At 53.3% G+C, this 22,596-nt stretch overlaps 1 protein-coding gene and 1 non-coding gene across 7 annotated transcripts in view; both read left to right on the top strand.

The window, feature by feature from the left end:
• The window catches only part of CTIF (cap binding complex dependent translation initiation factor), a 283,936-nt gene that overhangs the window by 87,898 nt on the left and 173,442 nt on the right, over nt 1-22,596 (top strand). For all 6 annotated transcript variants that reach the window (XM_055324229.1, XM_055324228.1, XM_055324227.1 and 3 more), the window contains 2 exons: nt 17,302-17,375; nt 18,528-18,632. In XM_055324229.1, the coding sequence (XP_055180204.1) occupies nt 17,302-17,375; nt 18,528-18,632 (179 nt within the window). The remainder of the gene's footprint in view (nt 1-17,301; nt 17,376-18,527; nt 18,633-22,596) is intronic.
• On the top strand, nt 7,419-7,563 carry LOC129509165 (U4 spliceosomal RNA). The gene has a single exon (XR_008664285.1). It is a non-coding gene; the product is annotated as a U4 spliceosomal RNA (small nuclear RNA).

The following is a 22,596-nucleotide window of genomic DNA, read 5'->3' as shown; positions in this document are numbered from 1 at the left end:
GGTGACCCTCAGGCCCCCGTACACCCTCAAGGCGTCCAGCTGTTTTTGCTGATACCTTATTCCTGCCTGTGGGAGACCAGGGATTGGAGGCTAAAAAAAACCATCCATCCCTAACCTTCAGCCCACTGTGCCTGAGCCTTTATGGGCTTCCAATTTCAGAGCAGCTGCATTCACATATTACCCTGAGTAATTACTTTACCACATATTACTTTCTTGTGTCTGACTCCAATCCCATGGAACCAGTTACATCAACTCATGTCTATTCTGTCCTAAGTGAAGATGGTCAGTGGCCTCAGTTCTAGGTCTTTCTTAGGCTGCAGGGCTTTGTACACCATGGTGTGGGGGGATAGCTGCTCTCTCACACTACAAGATGTTTGTGTGTGTTTCGTTGTTTCTTGGGTAGGAGGGCATAACAAGAACCCTGGGGTGGGGTTGTGGCAGGAGAGGAGGCAGGAGACCCAGGTTCTCCTATTTGCTCTGCCACAAACTTGGTAGAAATTCTTTTTGCCTCAGCTTCCTCCTATGAAAATCAGGAAACTCGATGGTTTCTCCATGCTGCTTTGTAACTGAAGTCCATGGAGGTGTAATGACCTGACCCAGCTGCGCCTTGAACCCTGATCTCTCACCTGCCCCTCCCCCATTGGGCCATTTATCTTGCTTTACTGTAGGAACCTACCTACCTACTCTAGGTAGGTGTCCTTCCATGGAGGGCTTCTGTCCCTACCATTAGACTGCCAGTGCAGTCTAATACACTGTCAGGGACCCTGTGTTATCTCCCTGAGTACCTCCAGCCATGGCTTGTAATTGTCTGCCAATTACCCTGGGTTTCCAACTTTAACTCTCAGTGGCAAAAGTGGTATCTTGGATCTGGGGACTCAAGAACCAGACAGAGGGTTCCAGGGAAGGGTTGAAATTCTTGGGTAGGGGACATAAGTGGCTGATAAATGAGACCAAAAAACTATCAGTAGGTGTCTGGTTCTGGAATTTTCCAGAATCTTCCTTTTTTTCTCTCCCCTTTATTAACTTTTCTCGGCCCCCTCTTCCCACCCATTCCCTCTGATCTCATTCTCCTGTCACTCCCAACAGGATTCCTGGGGGCTAAGAACAACTTGTGCTCCCACTTGCCCCTCATCTGCCTCTCTCACCCCAAGCCGTCCATGCTGTCCTTTCATGGCCAGGTTCATGCCCCTGGAGGATGGTGGGTGGGGAGTTGGCCAGACCATAGGCTGACGGAACAGGGCTGGGGACCTGTGGGATGGAGCCCCAACTGACCCCCAATCCCTACTTCAGGAGGCAACTGAGGTTAGACAAAATGAATGTAACTGAATTTAAGGAAGAAATCATAAAAAGCTCATATTTGATCCTTTCTTGGCAGGTGGAACTGAGACATAGATTCATTATGGGGGAAGAGCCCCAGGAAGGTGGAGATGGGGTCTGGATAATATAAACCTGCCTCAGGGCTCCTGGGTGGCTCAGTCAGTTGAGCACCAACTCTTGATTTTGGTTCAGGTCATGATCTCAGGGTCCACACTGAGCATGGAGCCTGCTTGGGATTCTCTTTCTCCCTCTCCCTCTGCCCCTTTCTCCCCACTTACTCTTGTTTCCCCCCCCCCTTAAAAAATAATTGAAATTAAAATTAAAGATAAACATATAAACCTGCCTCTCTTCCCTGATGTGCCAAGGGGACAAGGCCTTTTGGGGAGGGGTGTCCTGGAAGTCACAAGGCCTTAGGCATGCCCACTGTCCTCATGTAGAGTCCATCTGATCAGCTCAGAGGAAGGACGGGAGAGACATCTGTTTATAAGAAGCAGAAGAGCAACCCCGGCAGCGAGTGACAACCATGGTCTCAGCCTCCTGTGCCTGCTGCCTTGGGGGTTGTAGAGCCCATGGTGTCCACGAGCAGAGATACACTGTAGTAGAAGGCAGGGCCTAATTTTTTGACATTAGTGATTCAGTTAATTGGGGTACAAACAGGAGAGTGGTGTAAACAACATGAGAATTTCTTTCTCTCTCACCACCAGCCTGGGTGGGTGTGCAGGGTTGGCATGACTGCCCAGCAGTGTTGGGATCACTTGCTTCCTTTTCATTGCTCTGCCCCCTCTGGAGTGCTGCTTTTATCCCCATGGCCCACGCTGGCTCAGGTCCCTGTCCCTGCTCCTGCCAGTGGGAGCCCCACCCTGAGCCCAGGGAGCCCTGGACTTTCCCTCATGAGGTCGCTGTCTTCTGGTGCCCTCTGGTGGAGGGATCAAAGCTGGTCAGCATCCCGTAGATGACTGCACGACAAAGAAAGCCCTTACCCACACTGTCCTAAGTAGCTCCCAGATGGAGGGGGAACCAGGGAGCTGTGAAGAGTGCATTTGCTGGGCACGTGGGTACATCCTTCAAGGCTTCCTTCATCCTGGTCCACCAGGTGTAGGCCCTGGCGCTTAGGAACACGACCAGCCTTGTGAGCCCACCCACTGTTCTCGTTGCACCCTCCTATTCGGGCTGACACTCCCACACAAATTCATGTTGCAGTCAAGCTCTATTCCACATACATTCGACTATCCCCTCAACCAACTGGTCAACCTCAAGATGAGCGCTAGGGCTGCCTCTGTATCCCTGACCACCCCCAATCTAGAACTTTGCACACAATAGTCACCCAGTTAAGTAAAACTCTTGAGACTGCACTACGTTGGCTGAGGTCCAGTCCACATAATTAGTCCCTGGTGGGCCCTATTCCTCTGGCCACCAATTCTGCTGAGTGAGCTTTTTGAGGCCATGGGATGGTGGAACAGCTCTACTACCCCACATTCACCCAGTGGGGGAGGATTTCAGGGAGAACTAAAGGTAGAATGGAACTGGAGGGGCTGGCTGAGTTGGCATTCCCCCTTAGCCACGTGAGCCCAGGAAAGGGGGGCCAGCAGGAGGATACTGAGGTTCTGCATTCTGCCCTGGGAGTTCTGTGTGGCCAGTCACCAACCATGCTTTGAATGAGTAGTCCAGGTCCAGGCACCATTTGGACATCAGCCACGCACTGGGATTATTTATTTTGTTATTTCAACTAATACAGGGAGAGGGAGAAGGGGATAACCTTTGCTTTCTCTGAGTCCTTTCAGAGGCACAGAGTGAGGATAACCGCAGGCAGGCTGAGTCCCATGAGATGGGAGGAAGGAGCTCGGAGGAAAATGGGCTCCCACCTGCCCACAATTGGGATTCAGCTGTATTGGGGACTCTCTGGCATCCTGGCAGCCTCTTTCTAAGAGAGCTCATCCATCACCTAGTCACTTAGTTAGGAAGTTGCAGTAGTTCCCAGCTTTTCACAGTAGTAGGGGAATCATTGTGGAGATGATTTACAGGAAAGTAGCTAATAGGGGAGACTACAATCTGGTGCATTTAGAAAATATCTCAAGGTGCCAGCATGGGATTTAGCATTTGGGTAAGAGAGCCAAAGGCATATGAAAGATTGTATGAGGTCAGGAGCTAGCAGCTCTTCTCTGCACAGAAGTGCCAAGCAAAAAAATTAATGTGCACAACGGCAGTGGAGCCTCTGAGCAGTGGCTCAGCAGTTGAGCTTCTGCCTTTGGCCCAGGGTGTGATGCTGGGGTCCTGGGATTGAGTCCTGCATTGGGCTCCCTGCAGGGAGCCTGCTTCTCCCTCTGCCTGTGTCTCTGCCTTTCTCTGTGTCTCTCATGAATAAATACATAAAATCTTTTTTAAAAAACTCATTAGTACAAATGATATCTTAGTAGAAGTACCTAGATTTTTACTTAACCTCTGTGGATATTTAAGAAATGTCATGTTCATGGCGCTGCTCTCTATTTATTGAGTATTTCCTGTAAGTGTGGCAGACACAGATGAACTGGAGTCTTTGGGGTCACTACCTGTTTTTAGAGTAGAGGCTAGTTAACATAGAACAGGCTAAAGTCACCCAGGTAAGTCCCCCAAAGAGACCTCCTGACCACAGATACTACAATCATTCCAAAGAGTGCTTCTGTTCATCTCTGTGGGTAGAGAGATGCTTTGCAGGACAAGAGAGCTGATCTGTGCCCTCAGGAATAGGATGCTTGACCAGATGGAGGGGAAGAGAGGAGAAATGGTGTTCACAAGGCTTGAACTGAAGTTGGGTATAATATTGGGGTGTTAGGGCAGCAGATGAGAGCACACCTGGAGTGGGTGGTTTGCATTGGGGGTTATAGGTGGGAATGAGGGTGGTACATACAGAGGTATCTGTGCACCCTGCTGAGATGCTGGAACTGCTGTCCATCCCCACCCCTGCTGGTGTACCTTGTGTACCTTCTGTTGTCTCTGGTTCCATCCAGGTAAAGCCTGTCCCCTGGCATCAATTAGGATTGCCCAGGTAATGCCACAGCAACAAAGAGCCTTGAACCTCGGTAACTTTAAACAACCCATTCAGGATCCAGCTTGATGGGAAGCAGTTGCCATTCTCACTAGTCACCACGACAGAGGGAAAAGGACCCCTGAAGGATCTTGCATGGGCAAGTCAACACTCCAATCCAGATATGAAACACATCACTTCCCCTCTTCGCTTGTTGCCCAGAACTCACATGGTCCCACCCAACCACAAGCGGTGGTCACATGGTCCCACCCAACCACAAGCACACTAAAAAATATAATCCCACTATGTACCTGGAATTCAGGAGACCAGAACTATTTGGTGACTGGCTAGAATAACTATTACATGTGCCACCTCTAGGAGAAGCCCCCCAGAAACTGGAGCTGACCTCCTTCTCCCACATCAGATCTGGAGCTAAGCAGGTATCCTGTGAACCCTGGTCACCCCATCCAAACCCCCACCCTGCAGCGCAGGAACCTCTGCACGTGGCTGCGGAGCTGCCGGCCATTTCCAGTAATGGGAAGCTCACTGCTTTAAAAGGCATCTCAGAACATTTTTAGGCAGCTCCATTGATTAGAACATCTTTCTTTGATTTGGCCCCAAACCACCTTGCCTAACTCCAATTGCTGGTGTTCGTTTTATTCCCTTTGTTCATGACTGTTGGGTCCCTCTCACAGCAGGGCAGCACAGCCGATCTGCATTTTAAACTAAAAGTCCTCATTCCTACAGCTGTCTCCCTTTGTCACAGTTAAGTTGGCTTGATCCTCTGTTTATTTATCGGTTTCGGTTTCGTTGATCCAGTCAGCACATCATCATGGAGGGCAGCTTGCTGGGAAGTGGGAAGGGAAGGGGGATGGAGAAGGTGATGCACACAGTCTTTGTTTCCATAGAGGTTAGAGAGAAGACAGGCACTTACACCGCAGCGCTGAGATGCCTGGGACATGACCTGATGGTTCATAGGTCCTGTCCCACCCTGAGTTCCCTCCTGGGAGCACTGTAACTATGGACTATGAGTCCTCCTAATAAGCTTCCCCGAGCTGAACACGGTCCTGCTGGCATGATCTGGTTCTGCAAACTCTGGTGCTCCAGCACATGAGCCTCTATTTTCCAGAAGATAATACCCATCCCTGTCCTCAAGGTGCCTTCTGGTTCCAGCTCACCTGGAGGAACCAGGATATAATATTTAAAACAGTGTCGATGGCTGATTTGTAGGGGAACAGTCAGCAGTGATCTGTGGAGCCCCTGCTGTAAGTAGTATGAACCATGTGGCCTGGTCTCTGTCCTCAGAGAACCTGGAATCTGCCTAGAGAAGTGAGACTTTCTCTCATGGGAAAACAATAGTCCAGAGCAGTATGTGAATACAGACAGCAGTGGGGCATTTGCTGGGGAGCTTGCAGCTGGCAGAGGAGGTCAGATGCGCAGGCGTTGGGGCAGGAATCACCATGCTGTCATGGGAACAGTGCCTGACTGAGAGCCAGGAGATATGGGTTCTAGCTTCTGTCCCTCTGACTTATGGTTCAGTCATGGGGCAGACTGCAGTAGCCTGTCTCCCTAAAAAAAAACCAAGATGATCTAGACTTAAGGCCATCAAAATATTTTGTTAAAAATACAGACCTCGATTTCTGCTTTGAGGAAGATGGAATAGATATTCTTTTTTTTTTTTTTTTAATTTTAATTCCTCCTGCTAAGTGGAATCCTGGACATTTTGAAAAAAAAAAAAAACAAGCATAAGATTCTGAAAGGTAGAGATGAGAAGGCAGACCAGCTAGGCCTTTGGGGACCTGAGCAAGGTCACAGTGGTGACTTCCCTGGGTTTTCTCTTTGCCTTTAATATCCCAGACTTGGAGCTGAAGAAAGAGGTAATGAGGAAATGGTAGTGGACACAGATTTTTAAAGTCCCAATAAAAGTCTATTCTCTCAGGGACTTCTGGGTGGTTCAGTCAGTTAAGCATCTGCCTTCGGCTCAGGTCATGACCTCAGGGTCCTGGGATCGAGCCCCACGTTGGGCTTCCTGCTCTTCCTCTGCCCCTCCCCTCTTCTTGTGCTCTCTCTCTCTCTCAAATAAATAAACACAATCTTTTTTTTTTTAAAGAAGTCTATTCTCTCTAAGCAAAATCCAGACAAAGGGCAACCTATCAAGATAGAAAAGTTTTAGATGATAACTGCTTTACTCCAACCAAATAGCACAGAAGAAAGTGTGGCTCTACCCTCACCCACACCAGCAAATACCCAGTGAGAGTCTAGACTGCCAGTCTCACAGGGTTGTAATGAGCCCTCCCGCCCTTCCTGGGGTGGTGTCAGGGAAGGCCTGGCAGGAAGCTGGAATTTTCATCCCTGCCAGCTTGTAAGAAGGATCCCTAGCCACCCCGTGGTGTTATTGGAGACCATGTGGGGGCCTCAACTTCCACCCCCAGTCAGCAGTATGGAGGCACCCCTTCCCTCCCTGCTGCATTGCGTCAGAGGAAATTCTAATAGAAAGTTGGGATTTCCACCGTGCCCAGTGGTAATGAGGCCATCCCCACGTAGGGTCACTGGGGACTCTGTGGTGTCCTGGAATTCTCACTTCCATGGAGCCATAACAAGTGCACCCTGGATGTCTACCTCTATTGGCAGTAATGGGGCTGTGTCCCCTCCTGCGTTTCCCTGCCAGAGCGTTATCACAAAAAGAGAGTTAAACAGAAAATTTAAATACGTTTGAAGGTCTCATGACATAACATGAAAGTGTCCTCATTGTAATTTAAGAAAATAATTTGTCATACTAAGAACCAGAGATATTTCAAACTAAATGGAAAAAAGACCATCAGTAGATGTTAATGTTGAGATGAGAAGTTGAACCTTATCAAAATTAAAAACTTTGCTCTGGGAAAACCCCGGTTTAGAGGATGAAGAGACAAATAACATGGGGAGAAAATTTTGCAAAACATGTATCTGACAAAAGACTAGTATCCAGAATATATAAAGAACTCCCCAGACTCAGCATTTAGAACAATACAATTAGAAAATGTATAAATGACATGAAGAGACATTTTTCCCTGAGGAGGGAGGATGTACAGAGGCAAATAAGCATGCAAAAAAGATGTTCAGCTTTGCGCAGTGGCAGTATCGTAGCCAATGAGGTTTATCCGAGGCGCGATTATTGCTAATTGAAAAAAGATGTTCAGCATGATTAACTGTAAGGGTAGTGCAGATTAAAGCCACAATGAGAGATTTCACACCTATCAAAATAGCTAATTAAAAAATGATGACACTGAATGCTGGTAAAGATACAGAGAGGATGGATCACTCGTACGTAGCTGGTAGGAGTGAAAAGTGGTATAGCCATTCGGGAGAACAGTTTGGCAGTTTCTGAAAAAACCAAACCTGCAAATACCATATGATCCAGCAGTTTTACTCCTGAGTGTTTATCCCAGAGAAATGAAAACTTATGTTCACACAAGAACCTGTACTCAAATGTTTATAGCATCTTCATTTATAATAGCCCAGAACTGGAAACAACCCAGATGTCCTTCCACAGGTGAACAGTTAAAACAAGCTGTGGCTGTCAGCAGTGAAAAGGAATCGGCTCCTGACACACGCAGTAACCCGAGTGAATCTACAGGGAACCATGCCGAGTGAAAAAAGCCAGTCCCCTAAAGTTACATACTCTGATTCCATAAATAGGACATCCTTGAAATGACAAGATGATAGGAACGGGGAATCGGTTAGCAGTTCCTGAGATTAGGAAAAGGAGGGGCAGAATGAAGTGGGTTTGGTACAAAAAAGCAACAGGTGCAAACCTTGTGCTGATGGGAATGTTCTGCATCTTGACTCCATCAGTGTCGATATCCTAGTTTGAATATTGAAACTGTAATTTTACAAGTTTCCCCCTGGGGGGAAACTGAGTAAAGGGATGAGGATCTCTGTGTTCTTTCTTACAGCTGATCTGAATCTACAATGATCTAATATAAAAGTTAATTTTTTTTAAAGAATAGAACCTTTTTTTTTTTCATCAGAAACTTTCAGTGAAATCCCATGCAGAAAAGCAAAAGCTGCAAAACTGCTTGGTGAGGCAGGGGAAGGGGGAGCCCACCTGCTGTCTGTCCCTCCCGCTCCATCCACCTCATTGCCCTGGGAGCACGTCTGTAGAGCCCAGAGGGCACCCTTGGGCTCAGTTCCTTTCCTTCCTGGCCTTCTGTGGTTCTGAGTCTAGGGCTGGCAGGAAGGGGGTATCCCTGGGGCCCGGAGAGCTTCAAGAAGGCCTAGTGAGGAGGCTTGGAGGATGGGATCCTTTCTCCGCACAGGGCATTGGGCAGCATGGATGATGCGGATAATCGACGAGCCCCCAGTGTTTCGGCAGATGCCGAATAGGAAGCCAGCCAGAAGTGGCCTGTGGTGTGGCCCAGTCCAGGGCAAGTTCAAATAACACGGCTGTTCAAATCCAAAAGCACAAACTCAGTCAGCCAAAGAGAATGGGCAGAAAGGATCGGATTCAGAGATAACACTTGGTCACAGGCTTCAGTCATTATCTCCCATGTCTTCCTTTTGGGTCTTAATTCAAAGACAGTGGGGTCGAGGGGGAAGGGACAGAACGGATAGATCAATAGGAAAGTTCCAGAATGAAAAGAATGGTCTTTCCTGCTCCTGAACCCAACTCTGGTGCCACCCAGGGAAGGTCTCATGGTCTCCACACCCCCCACCGCCCCACCCCCCTCCCCCGTGTGTCGGGTGCTGTCCTTGGTGCTGAACACACGCACGCACGCACACTCACGGAGCTACGAGGACAGGACTGTTTCTCAAATTCTGATTTAATTGGAGCCTAAGGGGAGGTGGGGCCCAGCCTGTAGGGGGCCCCTGTTTGGGCCTAGGAGATGCCTTCCTGGGCCTTTCCTGTCAGTGTCTCAGATGGTCCGCCCGCTGTGCCCGCCTCGGCTGGGGAATCGCCAGTCCAGCCCGAATGCTTGTGGTGCAGAGGGAGCAGCACGGGTCCGAGGAGCCGGGTGACTCTCCCCAGCCCTCCAGGATGCAGTCTGCAGGCCTGGGGCCCTGCTCTCCACTTTTAGACCAAACTGTGTTACTACTCACAAGAGTGAGCACTTGCTGGAGCCTCGGAGTCCCCTGCTCTGTCCCCGAAGCCAGCAGACGTGCTAGCCTCCATTGTTCATCTTGTTCCTGTGACTCCTGGTTGGGCGTGAAGACCTTCAAGTGCAGGGGTGGTGGCCTCAGAATTAAGCACTGGGCTAGTCCACCTGTGGTGACAGGTCAGGGCCGAGCAAGGGATTTGGGGTGCAGTCCTCGGAGAGGACAGAGAGAGTTTTCGTGTGTGTCTAAAGGGAAGGCCCTCCCCTCAGCTATGCTAGGAACCTGTGTCTGAGAAGCCGGAGAAGCCACATTAAGGTCTGGCCTGCTGTTGGCCCTCGTGATGGACAGAATCTGTGGAAGAACATTCTACACTGAGAAGGGAGATGGACTGGGAGAGGGAGCCCTCTGAGGAGCAAGGGCTCCACCGCCCTGTTCTTCCTGGTGTCCAGCATCAGGCTGTGTGCAGCTGTTCCCCTGCCCGGCTCCATTATGGGAGGCCAGGACCAAAGGCTTGGCCACCCTGCCTCGGTGTCCCCTGATGCAGGGGACAAACCGCGGACATACTGCGGAGGTCTGGACCGACATGCCCCAGCTTCGTCTGGCTGGAGCTGCACATGTGACCCTCCCGGTGACGGGGGCGGCCCTTCTGCTGCCCGCTGTCCTATTCAGTCAAGTTCTGCTTAGTTTCTGAACGCTTCTAGCCGGAATTGTCGACACACATAGCTGCACGTGCATGAGCAAAGGCCACTGTGTGGTTGTGTCCTGATACAGAAAGATAGCAGCACCGGAGAGGGCGTGCTTCCCCACTGCTCCTGCCTGAGCCTGTCCTTCTAGCGTCCAGTGTTCACTCCCACCTTGTTTCATCTGCTTGAGTCCAGAGCTCTGCGCCATCTTTACGCATCCCTGCTCACACCCCAGACTGCCTCTGCTCTTCACCGCAGGCAGTTGACTCCCTCCTCCAGTACCCCCCATCCCAGACGTGGGCCGAGATGCACCCAGAGAACCCAGATGTGCGTCAGGGATAGACACCTCACTGCACTAGAGCAGGGCCACCCCATAGTGGTGTCGTATAACTGCACGGTGCAACGGTGAAGAGCATAAACCCTGGGCCACACCGTCTACACTCCTGTCCTGGGAACTAGCTCTCTGAGCACAGGCAGGTTCTCCGAGCCTCCGTCTTCTCACCAGTGACGGCGTCCTAGGGTTGTCACCAGTGTGAAGCACTCACAGGCTGGCCGGTGCTACATTAGTGTGTTTGCTGTTATCATCACCCGGAGTCCAGCCCCCCACCCCACCCCCGAGCTGGGGAGAGCTGGGCGTACCCACGGGGCCCTCAAAGGCAGCTCCGGGCTCCCTGCCCATGAGCAGGCTATTTCCTTTTCTTTTTCCACATGGTCTAAAGTATTCATTATCCCTTTGTGCTCTGTTCTGAGAGTAGCACGGTTCACCCTGGCATGAGGCCCCCTAATTGCCAGGGAAAGGGGCTGTTGTGAAGGATTCGGCAGCATTTAAGTGCTACAAACCATCCGCTGGAAAGGGTGGTTGCTTCTGATTAGGCTTCTCAGAACCTTGGCCTTGCAGCGACCTGGGGGACAGGGATGGGCTGACCTCCGGGCTGGGGAGAGGATGGAGCTCAGAGAAAAGCTGTGGCCACAGGAATGTCAGACCGGGGGATGTTCTTGAAGAAGCCAATGTGCTTTTGTGAGAAGGAGTCTCAGTGCCCGGACACTTGAATCCTTGCTAAAAAGTATTTAAGGAACGATGCTGGGTCCTGTGGCCAGGATGCAGGGTCAGTCCACAGAGGGATGCAACAAAACAGGGTTTCTAATTGAAGGGATGCAGAGTCACTGGGAAGAGCATTACCAAAGTAGGTTCTGTGAAACCCTGGTCCTGTGAGGCGGGAGGAATGTTCTGTGGAATAAAGAGGAAGGATGAGGAGGGGTTCTGGCCAGAAGAGTTTGGAAAATACAGCATTCTGCATCGCCACCTACTTGAAGAGTCAATATCCATCCAAGGCCAGTAAAGGCCCTGAGAAATTTAGCAATAAAGCATTTTATCTAACAATCTTAATTCAGTGTATCCCAAACATTTGACAGAGCCTTTTTGAACTTTTTTTGCTCCCCACAAAACCATTTTAATATCCAGTGTTTCTAAAAGTGTGTTTCTTGCAGTGCCTGGGCGGCTCAGGGGCTGAGCGTCTGCCCTCGGCTCAGGTCATGATCCTGGGGTCCTGGGATTGAGTCCCGCATCAGGCTCCCTGCAGGGAGCCTGATTCTCCCTCTGCCTGTGTCTCTGCCTCTCTGTGTGTCTCATGAATAAATAAGTAAAAACTTTTAAAAATTATAAAAAATAAAAAGCAGAAGTGTTTCGTGGACCACCACAGCTGTTCCTAAATCTAACCTGGCTGTGCTCCTGTCTCCACATGACTGTGCTGCATAGTGACATTTGAGAGCCAGTAGATTTGTGTTTCTAGAACACCACCGGGGAGCTCTGCAGTCAGAGTCGGGAAGCGGTGGACGTGCTGTGGTGTGGGTTCCTGGGGCACAAGCTCTGAGGACACTGCAGAGGTGCAGAGAGGGGTCTTGAGCTGGATCCTATCAGAAACCAAGACTGGGTGCAGGGAGGACATTAGTTCCTCTGAGCCCAGGAAGAGCAGAGTGTTCCAAAGAGGAACAGAATCCCACACCTTAGGCAGCACCCTGCGGCCTCCGAGCCCTCCACGCTGACGTTGCTGGTGTGCCCGGGAAGCCAGGCCCAGGCAGCAGCGGCCGAAGCCTGAGGCTGGAGAGAGCAGGGAGTGCCTGGGGACGGGCCAGGCCTAGGCTACCCTCTGCTCTGTCCCTCTGTCCTCACCTCTCATGTGGCTCCTCCATGTGGGAAAATGGGGTAGGGGCGTTTTGGAGAGTGAGTTGGGTCTGGCTTCAGGTGAGACGTTGCAGAAACCAGATTGCCATCTGCCTGTCCATGGGTCTGTCTGCAAGCCCCTGCCCCTCTTGGGCTTGTACAGCCTACATGGGCTTATGGGCAAACCTCTCTGTAACCACAGGAGGCCTTGAGGAGCAGGAGGCATGGGTGCATGCACGCATTTGGGGAGGATTGCCAGGTTCAAGGACTGGTGTCCAGAACTCAAGAAAGGGGGACTCTCCAGACACTTCAAGGGCCTTGACAGGACCTGACGTGCTGTGGCAAGGTGGCTCCCCATCAGCTTGGATGCTGCCGGCGCAGGGCTGGGGAACTGGTGGTCTCATTTCCCTGCAGCACCCAGTCACTCGGCCAGGTGAGGCCTGGCCCCTCCAGGCACTGCCTGGACCGCCATCTCAGCATTGACAAGGGGCAGCCAAGGAAGGCTTGGCAGGTGAGGGTCTTTCCTCCCTGGGCTGAGATTTGAAGGAGCTCGATTTTGCTTCCAAGCGCCAGGCAGTTTCTCCAGTGCCTGTTGAGAAACGGCTGTATGCGGTGATTGCATGCCTGTCACCTTCCACTGCAACGCGCTGAGGAAGCGTCCGATCCTTGTTCTATGCCAGTTACTGTGGGGAGTAGAGCCACCATATGTTGGTCATCCCCTGTGACCAAGATTTTCACGGGAGCTTCTCCAGCCTTGCCCCCTCATCTGTTAATGGGCTTACCTTCCTGCTCCATTCAACATGGACAGGCCCAACTGCCAGCCCGCAGCCCCTGGCACCCGAGGGTCTTCCTGCTTGCTCAGTGCCATCACCTCCTCCAGGGCCACTGAGTGGCGCAGCTCCAGGCCTGCCGTCCATGTTATTCTTCTCCTGGCCGTGACCTTCCCATCCCTTTGTCATGGGCATTTTCTCTCCTGCCCACGTTCCTCGCTCTCCAGTGGCCCAGAATCCTGGGTTGGCAAATGGCTCTTGACATCCTCTTCCGTGACTCAGTCTTTCAGACATGACGAGAGCAGCAGGATTGCCCATCCCCCAGGTACAGGCTAGAATCCGCTTGATGGAGGTGCAGGCATTGGAGGCGGGCCTACTGTGAGCCCAGCTTGGCCAGGAAGAGGCCAAGAAGAGGCACAAGAAGAGAAGGCAGCTGTCATCAAGGGGCCTACCCGCTCCTGGGGCTCACGCATGAACCTCAAGGACATTGTGCTAAGTAAAGTCAGTGAAGCACCAAAAGGCTATGATTCCACTTGTGTCAGATGCTCAGAGTGGTGCCAGTCATGGAGCCAGAAAGTAGGAAGGTAGGGGCTGGGGGCCGGGTGTGGGGGGTGGGGGAGGCGAGACAGGGAGTTAGTGGGGGTGGCATCTACCGTTTCCATTTTAGAGGGTGAGAAGGGTTCTGAAGATGGGACGGTGACAAGGGCTGCATGACAGTGAGAACGGACTTAACACTGCTGAACTGTATGCTTGAAAATGAAGACAGTAAATTTTATGTTACGTGCATTTTATCCCAGGAAAACAGTTTGGCGAAAAAAAACTTACTGGAAGATTTAACTTTTTTATTTATTTGAGAGAGAGAGAGAGTGAGAGTGTGTGGGTTGAGGGAAGGGCAGAGGGAGAGAGGGAGTCTCCAGAAGACTCCCCACTGAGCATGAAGCCCGATGCGGGGCTCCATCTCATGACCCCGACATCATGACCCAAGCTAAAACCTCAAGTCGGATGTTGAACCAGCTGAGCTACTTAGGCGCCCCACAATTTAACATTCTTAGAAAGGAACAATGACAAGCAGTGGCCCCCTTAAGCTGAGTTTGTAAGTGCCAGAGTCAGTTGGGTGTTTAAAGGGTCAGGGTTCAGGGAAAGGGACTTGGTGCTGCTACCCTGCAGGATAGTGAACTGCACTCTGGGTGAGGTCTTGGACATGTGCTTCAGAAGCAGGATTTATTTATTTGATTTTGTTGTTATTGTTCTTTGACCTTTGCATTCGAGACGTCCTACTACCTGTGGGGCGCCTGGCTGACTCAATTAAGAGAGCTCACGACTCTTGATCTCAGGGCTATGAGTTCAAGCCCCACGTTGGACGTGCAGCCTACTTTAAAAAAAAAAAAAGAATTGTGAAATGTTCACAGGGGATTACATTTGAGGTCGGGGAAGGGTGTGGTGAACGTGCCAGCTCACATCTCAGGAGGCCTGGGGACTGTCTCCTCGTGGGGGCTGATAAGAGTCCCTCTGGCCTTATGCAATTTCAAAGCTGCATTTGAAGCAAGCCAGGTCCCAGGACTTGGGGGGTGGGGGGATGATGAGGCAATGCAAGAAGGGACGAAGGGGGTGAACTGGAACATGAGCAGCCAGCTGGTTCGAGGCCTGTAAATCAGGCCCTAGTGGGTTAGTGATGTCTGCCCCCGGTGGGAGAGGGCTGGTGGCAGCGTGCATGCCAGCCGGAAGAAGCCCATCTCTCAGAGACCGCCTTACGTGAATACAAGGAATCTCATGTCCGGATTCACTGAGGTCACGAGGCAAGGTCATCATGGCAAGAGGAAAACACAAGCTGGAAGAAGACAGTGAACATTTACTGAAGTTCTGCAGACACCTCCTAGGCAGTGAGCGAAGAGCCCTGGGGGACCCAGGGAGATGCCTGCCAGCCAGGGTGTCCCATCTGGTGCAGGAAGAGGGGTCCCTACCAGGAGATCGGAGTGGGAACTGCCATGGCTGGACTGTGCTGCCACATGTCAGCCGCGTGGGTGGAGGAGCCAAGCCCTGCAGGGTGGGGTCCACCTGCGGGGGGGCAGGGGAGGTGCAGTGTGGGGTCAGGAGGACACTGTCCGTAATGGAAGGGCTCAGGGATGCAGCCTGGGCAGGTGTGGGTAGGAAGCCCGCAGGTGCACAGAGCCGCCGTGTGGCCCCGTATGGAGAGGCTTACGGCCCCGAGTCAGTGGGGGTGACTCTCAAGAGGATTGTGGGAGCTCTCAGGGGACAGTGAGAGGAGAGAGCTTGTCACTTAGAACCTGGGGCTTTGGGCTGGTCATGCCACAGGGAGGGGCCAGTCCCAATTTCATCAATGAGGTCACGCACCACCCCCATGTCCCCTCCACCCCCATTTACTGCTCTCTTGCCAGTGTCGGTGAGAGTCCAAGCACTTGCTCCCCCTGCCCCCCCCACCCCAGGAGGCTGGACCACTCCTCCTGTCTACCAGCCACTGTGCTCCCTGTCCCTCCGACTGATTGAAGGCTGAAACGCACCCGCAGACTGCTCCGTGTCCCTGGAAACGAGGTTGTTCCACATGCGGGCCGTGAGCTGGGCCAGCTGGGAATGCTGCAGTGAGGGAGCGGCGCGTGCCGCCCAGCTCTGACCACTGGGACCAAAATGAAGCGACTCTAACCAAATGCAGCCCCCGGATCACAAGGTTTCTTTGTTAAAGAGCTGGTGTCTGGTCAGTGGGAGAGGCAGGGACGGGCTCCTTGAGCCTGGTTCGGGTTCGTTTCTAGTCCCCTGGGGCTTCTTTGTTCAGTAGGCTCTGGGGTGTTGTGGGCTGCAGTCTGCAGGTGGGCGGCCCCCAGGGAAGATAGCAGGTGGGACCGTTCACGGGCTGGCCCCTGGGGAGGTGCACATGTCACCCTGCACAGCTCAGCGGGTTTTCATAAGCTGAACACGTTTATGTAACCCACACCCAGCTCAAGAAACAACATTACCAGCCCCCCAGGGCCCCCCTTCCAGGTGCTATCTGGATTCTTTCTTTTTAGATTAGTTGCCTGTTCCTTAACTTTATGTAAATTTTTAAAAGATTTTGTTTATTTATTTATTTGAGAGAGAGAGAGAACATGAGCAGGGAGGAGGGGTAGGAGAAGCAGACCCTGCTGAGCAGGGTGCCTGTTGCAGGACTCAATCCCAGGACCCTGAGATCATGACCTGAGCCGAAGGCAGACGCTTCACCGATGGAGCCCCCCGGAGACCCCCTGAGCTTTATATAAGTTGAATCATAGAGTCGGCACTTCTTCACGCCTGGGTTCTTGGTTCTACTTTGTGTTTGGGGGATCTGCTTACACTGTTATACGTTGTTTTAATTTGTTCATTCCCCTGCCGTGTACTATTCCAGTACGTGAATAGGCCACAATTTATGTGTCTGCTCTGCTGGTAAAGCATTTCAGTGGTTGCCAGTGTGGCCCTAGCGTGAGGAGTACTGCCCTGTGCCTCTGGGCTTCACACTGTTGGTGGACATCTCCGCACATTTCGGTCGTGTCTATACCTGGACGTGACTTCTGGGCCATAAGGCATATGCACATGCCCAGCTGTACTGGAGGCAGAAGCATGGTTTTTAAAGGGTGTGATGATGAAGGTGGACCCCAGGGGTCATGAGGGATGGATGGCGTCAGGAGCCAAGGCAAGTTGCTGGGGAACATGGGGGGATCAGCAGCCAAAGGGCAGAGAAGCCAAATTCTAGAAACTGGATGGAATAAAGTGCTTTCTGCCTATGGGATACATCATGTAGGGAATGTTGGAGGACGAGGACTGGAGAGGTTGACTTAGAGAATTTAATCACTAGTATAGCCGTGGTCAGTAGGGGCTTTTCAGTGCTGCCTGGTGTGGGGAAGTGGGAGCCCAACTCCAGAGGAAGTCAGCCCCTCGATGCGGGCCTGCCTCTGTGCCGGGAAGAGGCCGCTGCCATCGGGCTGGTGGTGGTGGCAACAGCTCACTAGTGTGGTGGCTTTGAGGACAGGGCTGGGGGCAGCAGAGACTCAGGCTATTTCTCCACCTGACTGCACAGTTGTCAGACGCCACCCAAGTGAGGGTCCGTGCCCGGGGAGAGGCCAGGGGTCCTTGTGGCTCTCACTGGGTGCCCTAACCAGGTTGCTCACTCCAGCAGCTTTCTCCAGCCTACAGGCTGCCCAGAATAACCAACCGAGGGGAGTGACTGGAGGCCTCTGCAGCGCTCTCTGGGAATGAGCCTTTGCCTGCTTGTCCTCAGTGCCCGGACCAAGCAAATAATGCCACCCTTTCATTTCCCGTCTTTTCCAGAATGGCAGCAAAGACAACTCTCTGGACATGCTGGGCACGGATATCTGGGCTGCCAACACCTTTGATTCCTTCAGGTAATCCCTCTTGTGCGTGGCGTATGCCTCTGGCTGTCTTGTCCTTACAGAAGCCCTGCGGGGTCTTTGGAAATTGAGTAAATGTGGAGCATTCGCTGGTCAGGAAGTGGAGAAAAACAAAAAGGGGGTGAAGTAGAAGGGATGAGGCTGCTGAGGAAGGAGATGAGAGAGAGAGGAGAAGATTGAAGGCAGGGAAATGAGGGGGGAGCATCCAAGGGAGAGAGAGTAAGACAAGGAAGAGGAGTCTGAGAGAGGATTGAGGGGGAAGAGAAGCCAGGTGCTAACAGTCCGGCCCCAGGGGAGAGGGTGGGAAGGCAGAGGGTGGCCTGGTGGTTGGAAGAGCAGAGAAGGGCATGTGGTGGCCAGTCAGTGACTGCGGCTCCTCCCCCCAACCTGGGGTCATAAGCATTGCGGGGAGGGGGTGATGGTGGTGCCTGCAGAGGAGAGGTCTGGAGGAAGGAGGGGTTGTCAGCGGTTCGGACTCTAGGAGGTTCCTGATGGGCCAGGGTGGAAGGAGAGGTAGTGGTCAGGGTCACGTCAGTGTGTGGGGCTGGTGCCCCCGACAGGTCTGCTAACGGGGCCGACCCTGTGTTCACTCCCCTGGGGAGTGATGGCTTTGGGCTCCGGATGGCAGGGGCCCTTAGCTGTGCTCGCCCCGGCCTTGGAGCTGGCTGACACCGGGTGTGCTCCAGCCGCAGCGCTGGCTCAGGGAGGGAAGCACGCTGGTGTCCCGGGACCGGGACTGGTGGCACCGGCCTCCTGTCCCGCTGACTGGCCGCATCTCCCTCAGAGCTGCCTTGCTGCCATTTGGAGCGGCTCTCAGAAGCTTCCCTGGCAGGTTTCAGGCCTCCTTCTCCTGCAGCCGTCCTCAGTCCTCAAATGCGGGTGTGAAAGCAGACTGCCGTGTTTTAGGGGGACCACCGTAGAGGAGGCAACAAACCCACACGTGTGTTTAGGGACACGCATTATTGGGCAGCAGCGTTGCGGAGAGGTGAGGGCCTCGCAGCAGCCTCTCCCCCCCTTGGCTGGGGGCGCGGAGCTGCTTTGCGAGTGAGGGCTCCCTGTGGACCCTGCCCTTGGCTGGGGTGCCTCCCCGTGTCCCCGGTTGGCAGCCCCCCTCACCTCACTTCCTCGTCTTTTCTCACCCTCTAGTGGTGCCACCTGGGACCTGCAGCCCGAAAAGCTGGACTTCACCCAGTTCCACCGGAAGCTGAGACACACGCCCAAGCAGCCCCTGCCGCACATCGACCGGGAAGGGTAAGGGGTGACCAGGGGCTCTTGCCTGGGGGCAGACGGGCTTGCTGCTGACCCGGGGTCCAGAGTGGCCTGGCCCTGGGCAGGCAGGCGCCTCGGCGGCTCCGAGGACACCCAGGGGGCTGCTGCCCGGAGAGGCGCTCCACCGAGAACCGCAGGCAGGCCCACTGGCCTCCCTCCAGGACCGGCTCCTCTTCCCAAACACCCACCACGGCCCTGCTTGTCCGCCATCTGGTGCCATGGGTCTCCCCACATCTGGTCAGGGCCGCTTGGAGACTTGTGGAAACCCCCGGAGCAGCGCCCTGAACTCTGAATCCGGAGGTCTGGGGTGGGGCCTGAGAACGTGCATTCCTGAAAAGTTCCCGGGGGTGCCAGTGCTGTTGGTCCCGGGTCCCCACCTGGAGAACTGCCAGTGTAGTGTCGGGCTGTCTCCTCCTCTGCTTTTTTCACATATCGGCATTGCCTTCTTCTCTTCACAATGTGTCCGGGCCTGAGCTGACCTCAGGACAGCAGGGTGGCCGACACAGGGGTTTGAGACAGATGGGGTTTGGGTGGTTTTTTTTTCCGTTCTCTGTTTTATAAACCCGGACTGAGTCCAGGCAGGGCTGGTGTGTCCCCAGTGGGGGGTCAGCATCCTCTGACAGAGAGAGGCTGTGATTGTGGAATCCAGATGGCCCACAGCTGGTGAGAATGACGGCTGTGGTCCAGGTAGGGGTCTGGAAGACGAGGCGAGAGCCTGCAGGCTGGGATGCACTAGCGAGGGGCCAGGACCGGGGTGCTTCCGCCCACATCCAGCACAGACTCCGGGTTCCCAGCACACGTGTGGCCCCCAGGAGCAGGAATGCTAAGAGTCCTGGGGACATTGAGTCTTCCTTCCTCTGGCTTCTTCCTTTTGCACCTCACTGGGGCTCCCTTCATGGGAAAGGGGAGCAGGGCAGGGTGCAGATATGAGGCTGGCTGTCTCTGGGAAGTTCTAACCCTTCAATCCCACAGTGGGGTCCCCTGTCAAGTAGCCCCCTCCCTCAGGTTCCTTAGGTGTTTTTGCAAAAGTTGCCTCATTAACATAAAAACAGACCCCTTGATCTCTGTCATTGCTTAGGAAATTCCAAGGAATTTAGGAGTTCTGCACCAAGACTGGGGACAAAGACCAGATATATCTTGTATAAATCACAGTGCCATACATGGTAATTCCACATTTTAGATTTTTGAGGAACTGCCCAACTATTTTCCGCAGGGGCTGAATAATTTGAATTCCCACCAGCAATGTACAGGGCTTGCAATTTTTGCACGTCTTTTGCTGACACTTATTGTGCTCCTTTTTTTTTATTATTATGCTGATGGCTTTCACTTGTTGTGTGACCCCCCCCGCCCCCGCCATTAAATGTCACTGCATCTCACCTGCTGCCCACCCCACTCTGACCACCCTGTCACACACACACACACTCACACACGCACACGCACACGCACACACAGTGGTAGTGAAATGAGCACCAGCCCAGGAAGGGAGATGTTCTGGTCTCTAGTTCAAGGATGAGAGAAATGCATCTGCAAGAGGCCAACTAGCTTGCCCAAGTAGAAGAGCCATGATGTAAGGCCTTTTCAAGCCATCCACACACCGGAGCACCTGTGGATCAGCTTAACCCCTTCAACTTTCATGCAAAATCATCTGCTTGCGTGAATTTTTCTGGGGAGAGGCAGTGCATCACTTGGCTCATACTCTCCCAGGGCCCCCAGCCTCTCAGCACGGCTCCTTTCCCCACTGTCTGGCCTGTGTGGGTTCCATCAGAACTCCCCCAGTCGTGTTTTGCTTAGGGAGGGGAGCCAGCCTGCATGGAGGCACCCTATTAGATTGAGGTAGAGCAGGGGCGGGACCCAGCATCCCTGTTCCTGGCAGATCCCGGGTGTCAGTCCAGTGGCCACCTGTGGGCAAGGCAGAGGCTGTGTCGCCCTTGGAGCCCAACTGCCCAGCGTGTCCCTCGGAAGCAGGGTCCCCCATGGTTGCCAAGGCGCCCCGCAGCCCATGTTGCCATGGAGGGACAGAAATCAGAGAAGGCGGTTGCCGTGGAAACCCTGGCAGCAGCAGTGACTCAGCCGGTCTGTGGCAACCTTCTGCCCTCCCAACCTGCGGGCCCTCCAGGCAGCTGCCAACCCCAGCCGGGTGGGTCTGGGGGGACAGCACCATCCCTGGACACAGCCCCCCATGCCCCTGTAGGCTGCTGAGGGGCGGATGGGAGGCTGTGCCCAGGCTGGGCCGGGCTGCTGTCTAGCATATGCTTGGAGCTCAGGGCGGCCAGGAGTCCCTCTGTGGGGTACATGACCTGGGGACAGGGTGTCAGCCATCCCAATCAGCCGGGTCCCCAGCTTCCTCCCCTCCCGCTGCCCCTACGGATGATCCAGATGTGAGCCTCTGGTACCTTCACCAACCAGCCTGCACTTCAAAGATAGTTGGATGTTTCTAGACCTTTCTTTGTCTCCTTATCTGCAGGCAGCCCAGCATATCACAAGACTGGGGTGGGGGTGGAGGGGGCGTGCCCATCACACCTTCCTTACTCCCCTCCCACCCTGGCCTTCTAGCACCATCTTGCCCCCTGGCCACCCTCGCCTCCCCTGCCCCCTCCGCTGGGCAGGCTCGTTGAGGTCCATGGCCACAGACTCGGGCTTAGCTTCAGGCCATTGCCCTGCTGCCCTCTGCCCCGGACACATTCCCCCAAGTTCTCCGCTTGACCAGCTCATGACCCACCTCCCTCCCTCTGCCTCAGACCCTCTGGATGCCTCTGGGCAGCATTCCTCTCGGTTCCTGTGCTGCCCGGTCTATGCATGGTTTATGCTGGGGCCCAGCCCTGGCCGGAGCCCACACTAGAGCACTTGTCAGCCAGGGACAAGGACGCAGCCTCCTACCCTCTTCTGCCCACCCCAGCCCTGCTGGGGTTTGCAGCCACTGGGGCCCCTCCACCTGGAAGGCTTTTGTGACATCTGTCGCATGCTGCCCCACCCCCCGACAGTGATTATTGCTCACTGCCTTTAGATGAGGATTTGCTCCCCAAGAGCTGTGAGTGGTGGAGGGTGGGAACTAGGCTGGGTTTATTTTCCATGATTCCCAGGGAGGTGGACAGGGCCAAAAACACAAGAGATGCCCTGCAAATACTGAACCAATAAATGCTCTGGAATTTCAGAGTTGCGTTAATTCTGTGGCTGGAAAATGCTACAGCCCTCATGCCAAGTGGCCCTCAATGTGCCAGGGTCCCTAATGATAACACTGAGCAGTGGTCACTAACTAATCCATCCTGGGCACTGTTCCAAGTGCTCACCTCATATTATTTAAAACTCACCAAACCTAAGGAGGGAGGAGCATTATTATCTTCCCTTGGCAGATGATGAGAACTAGGAAGCACAGAAATGAGTAACCTGCATGGGCCGGGGCGGCTCCAGAGTCTAGACTCTCTCTTTTTTTTTTTTAAGATTTTATTTATTGGGATCCCTGGGTGGCGCAGCGGTTTGGCGCCTGCCTTTGGCCCAGGGCGCGATCCTGGAGACCCGGGATCGAATCCCACGTCGGGCTCCCGGTGCATGGAGCCTGCTTCTCCCTCTGCCTGTGTCTCTGCCCCCCTCTCTCTCTCACTGTGTGCCTATCATAAATAAATTAAAAAAAAAAAAATTTAAAAGATTTTATTTATTTATTCATGAGAGACAAAGAGAGAGGCAGAGACACAGGCAGAGGGAGAAGCAGGCTCCATGCAGGGACCCCGACGTGGAACTCCATCCTGGACCCTGAGGTCATGACCTGATCCAAAGGCAGACGCTCCACCGTTGAGCCACCCAGGCGCCCTGACTTAATGAGTCTCTGTGCCTGTGTCCTTTCTCCAGCCATAGCAGTAGCAGGAAAATAGTAGCAAAAACAGTAATAGTAGCAATACAGCTATAAACAGTACTAGGAGCAGTAGCCCTAGTGGTAATAATATACTTACCA

Source organism: Nyctereutes procyonoides, unplaced genomic scaffold, assembly GCF_905146905.1.
Source record: "Nyctereutes procyonoides isolate TBG_1078 unplaced genomic scaffold, NYPRO_anot_genome, whole genome shotgun sequence".
Classification (NCBI taxonomy): Eukaryota; Metazoa; Chordata; class Mammalia; order Carnivora; family Canidae; genus Nyctereutes; species Nyctereutes procyonoides.
This window is presented reverse-complemented; position numbering and strand designations above follow the sequence as displayed.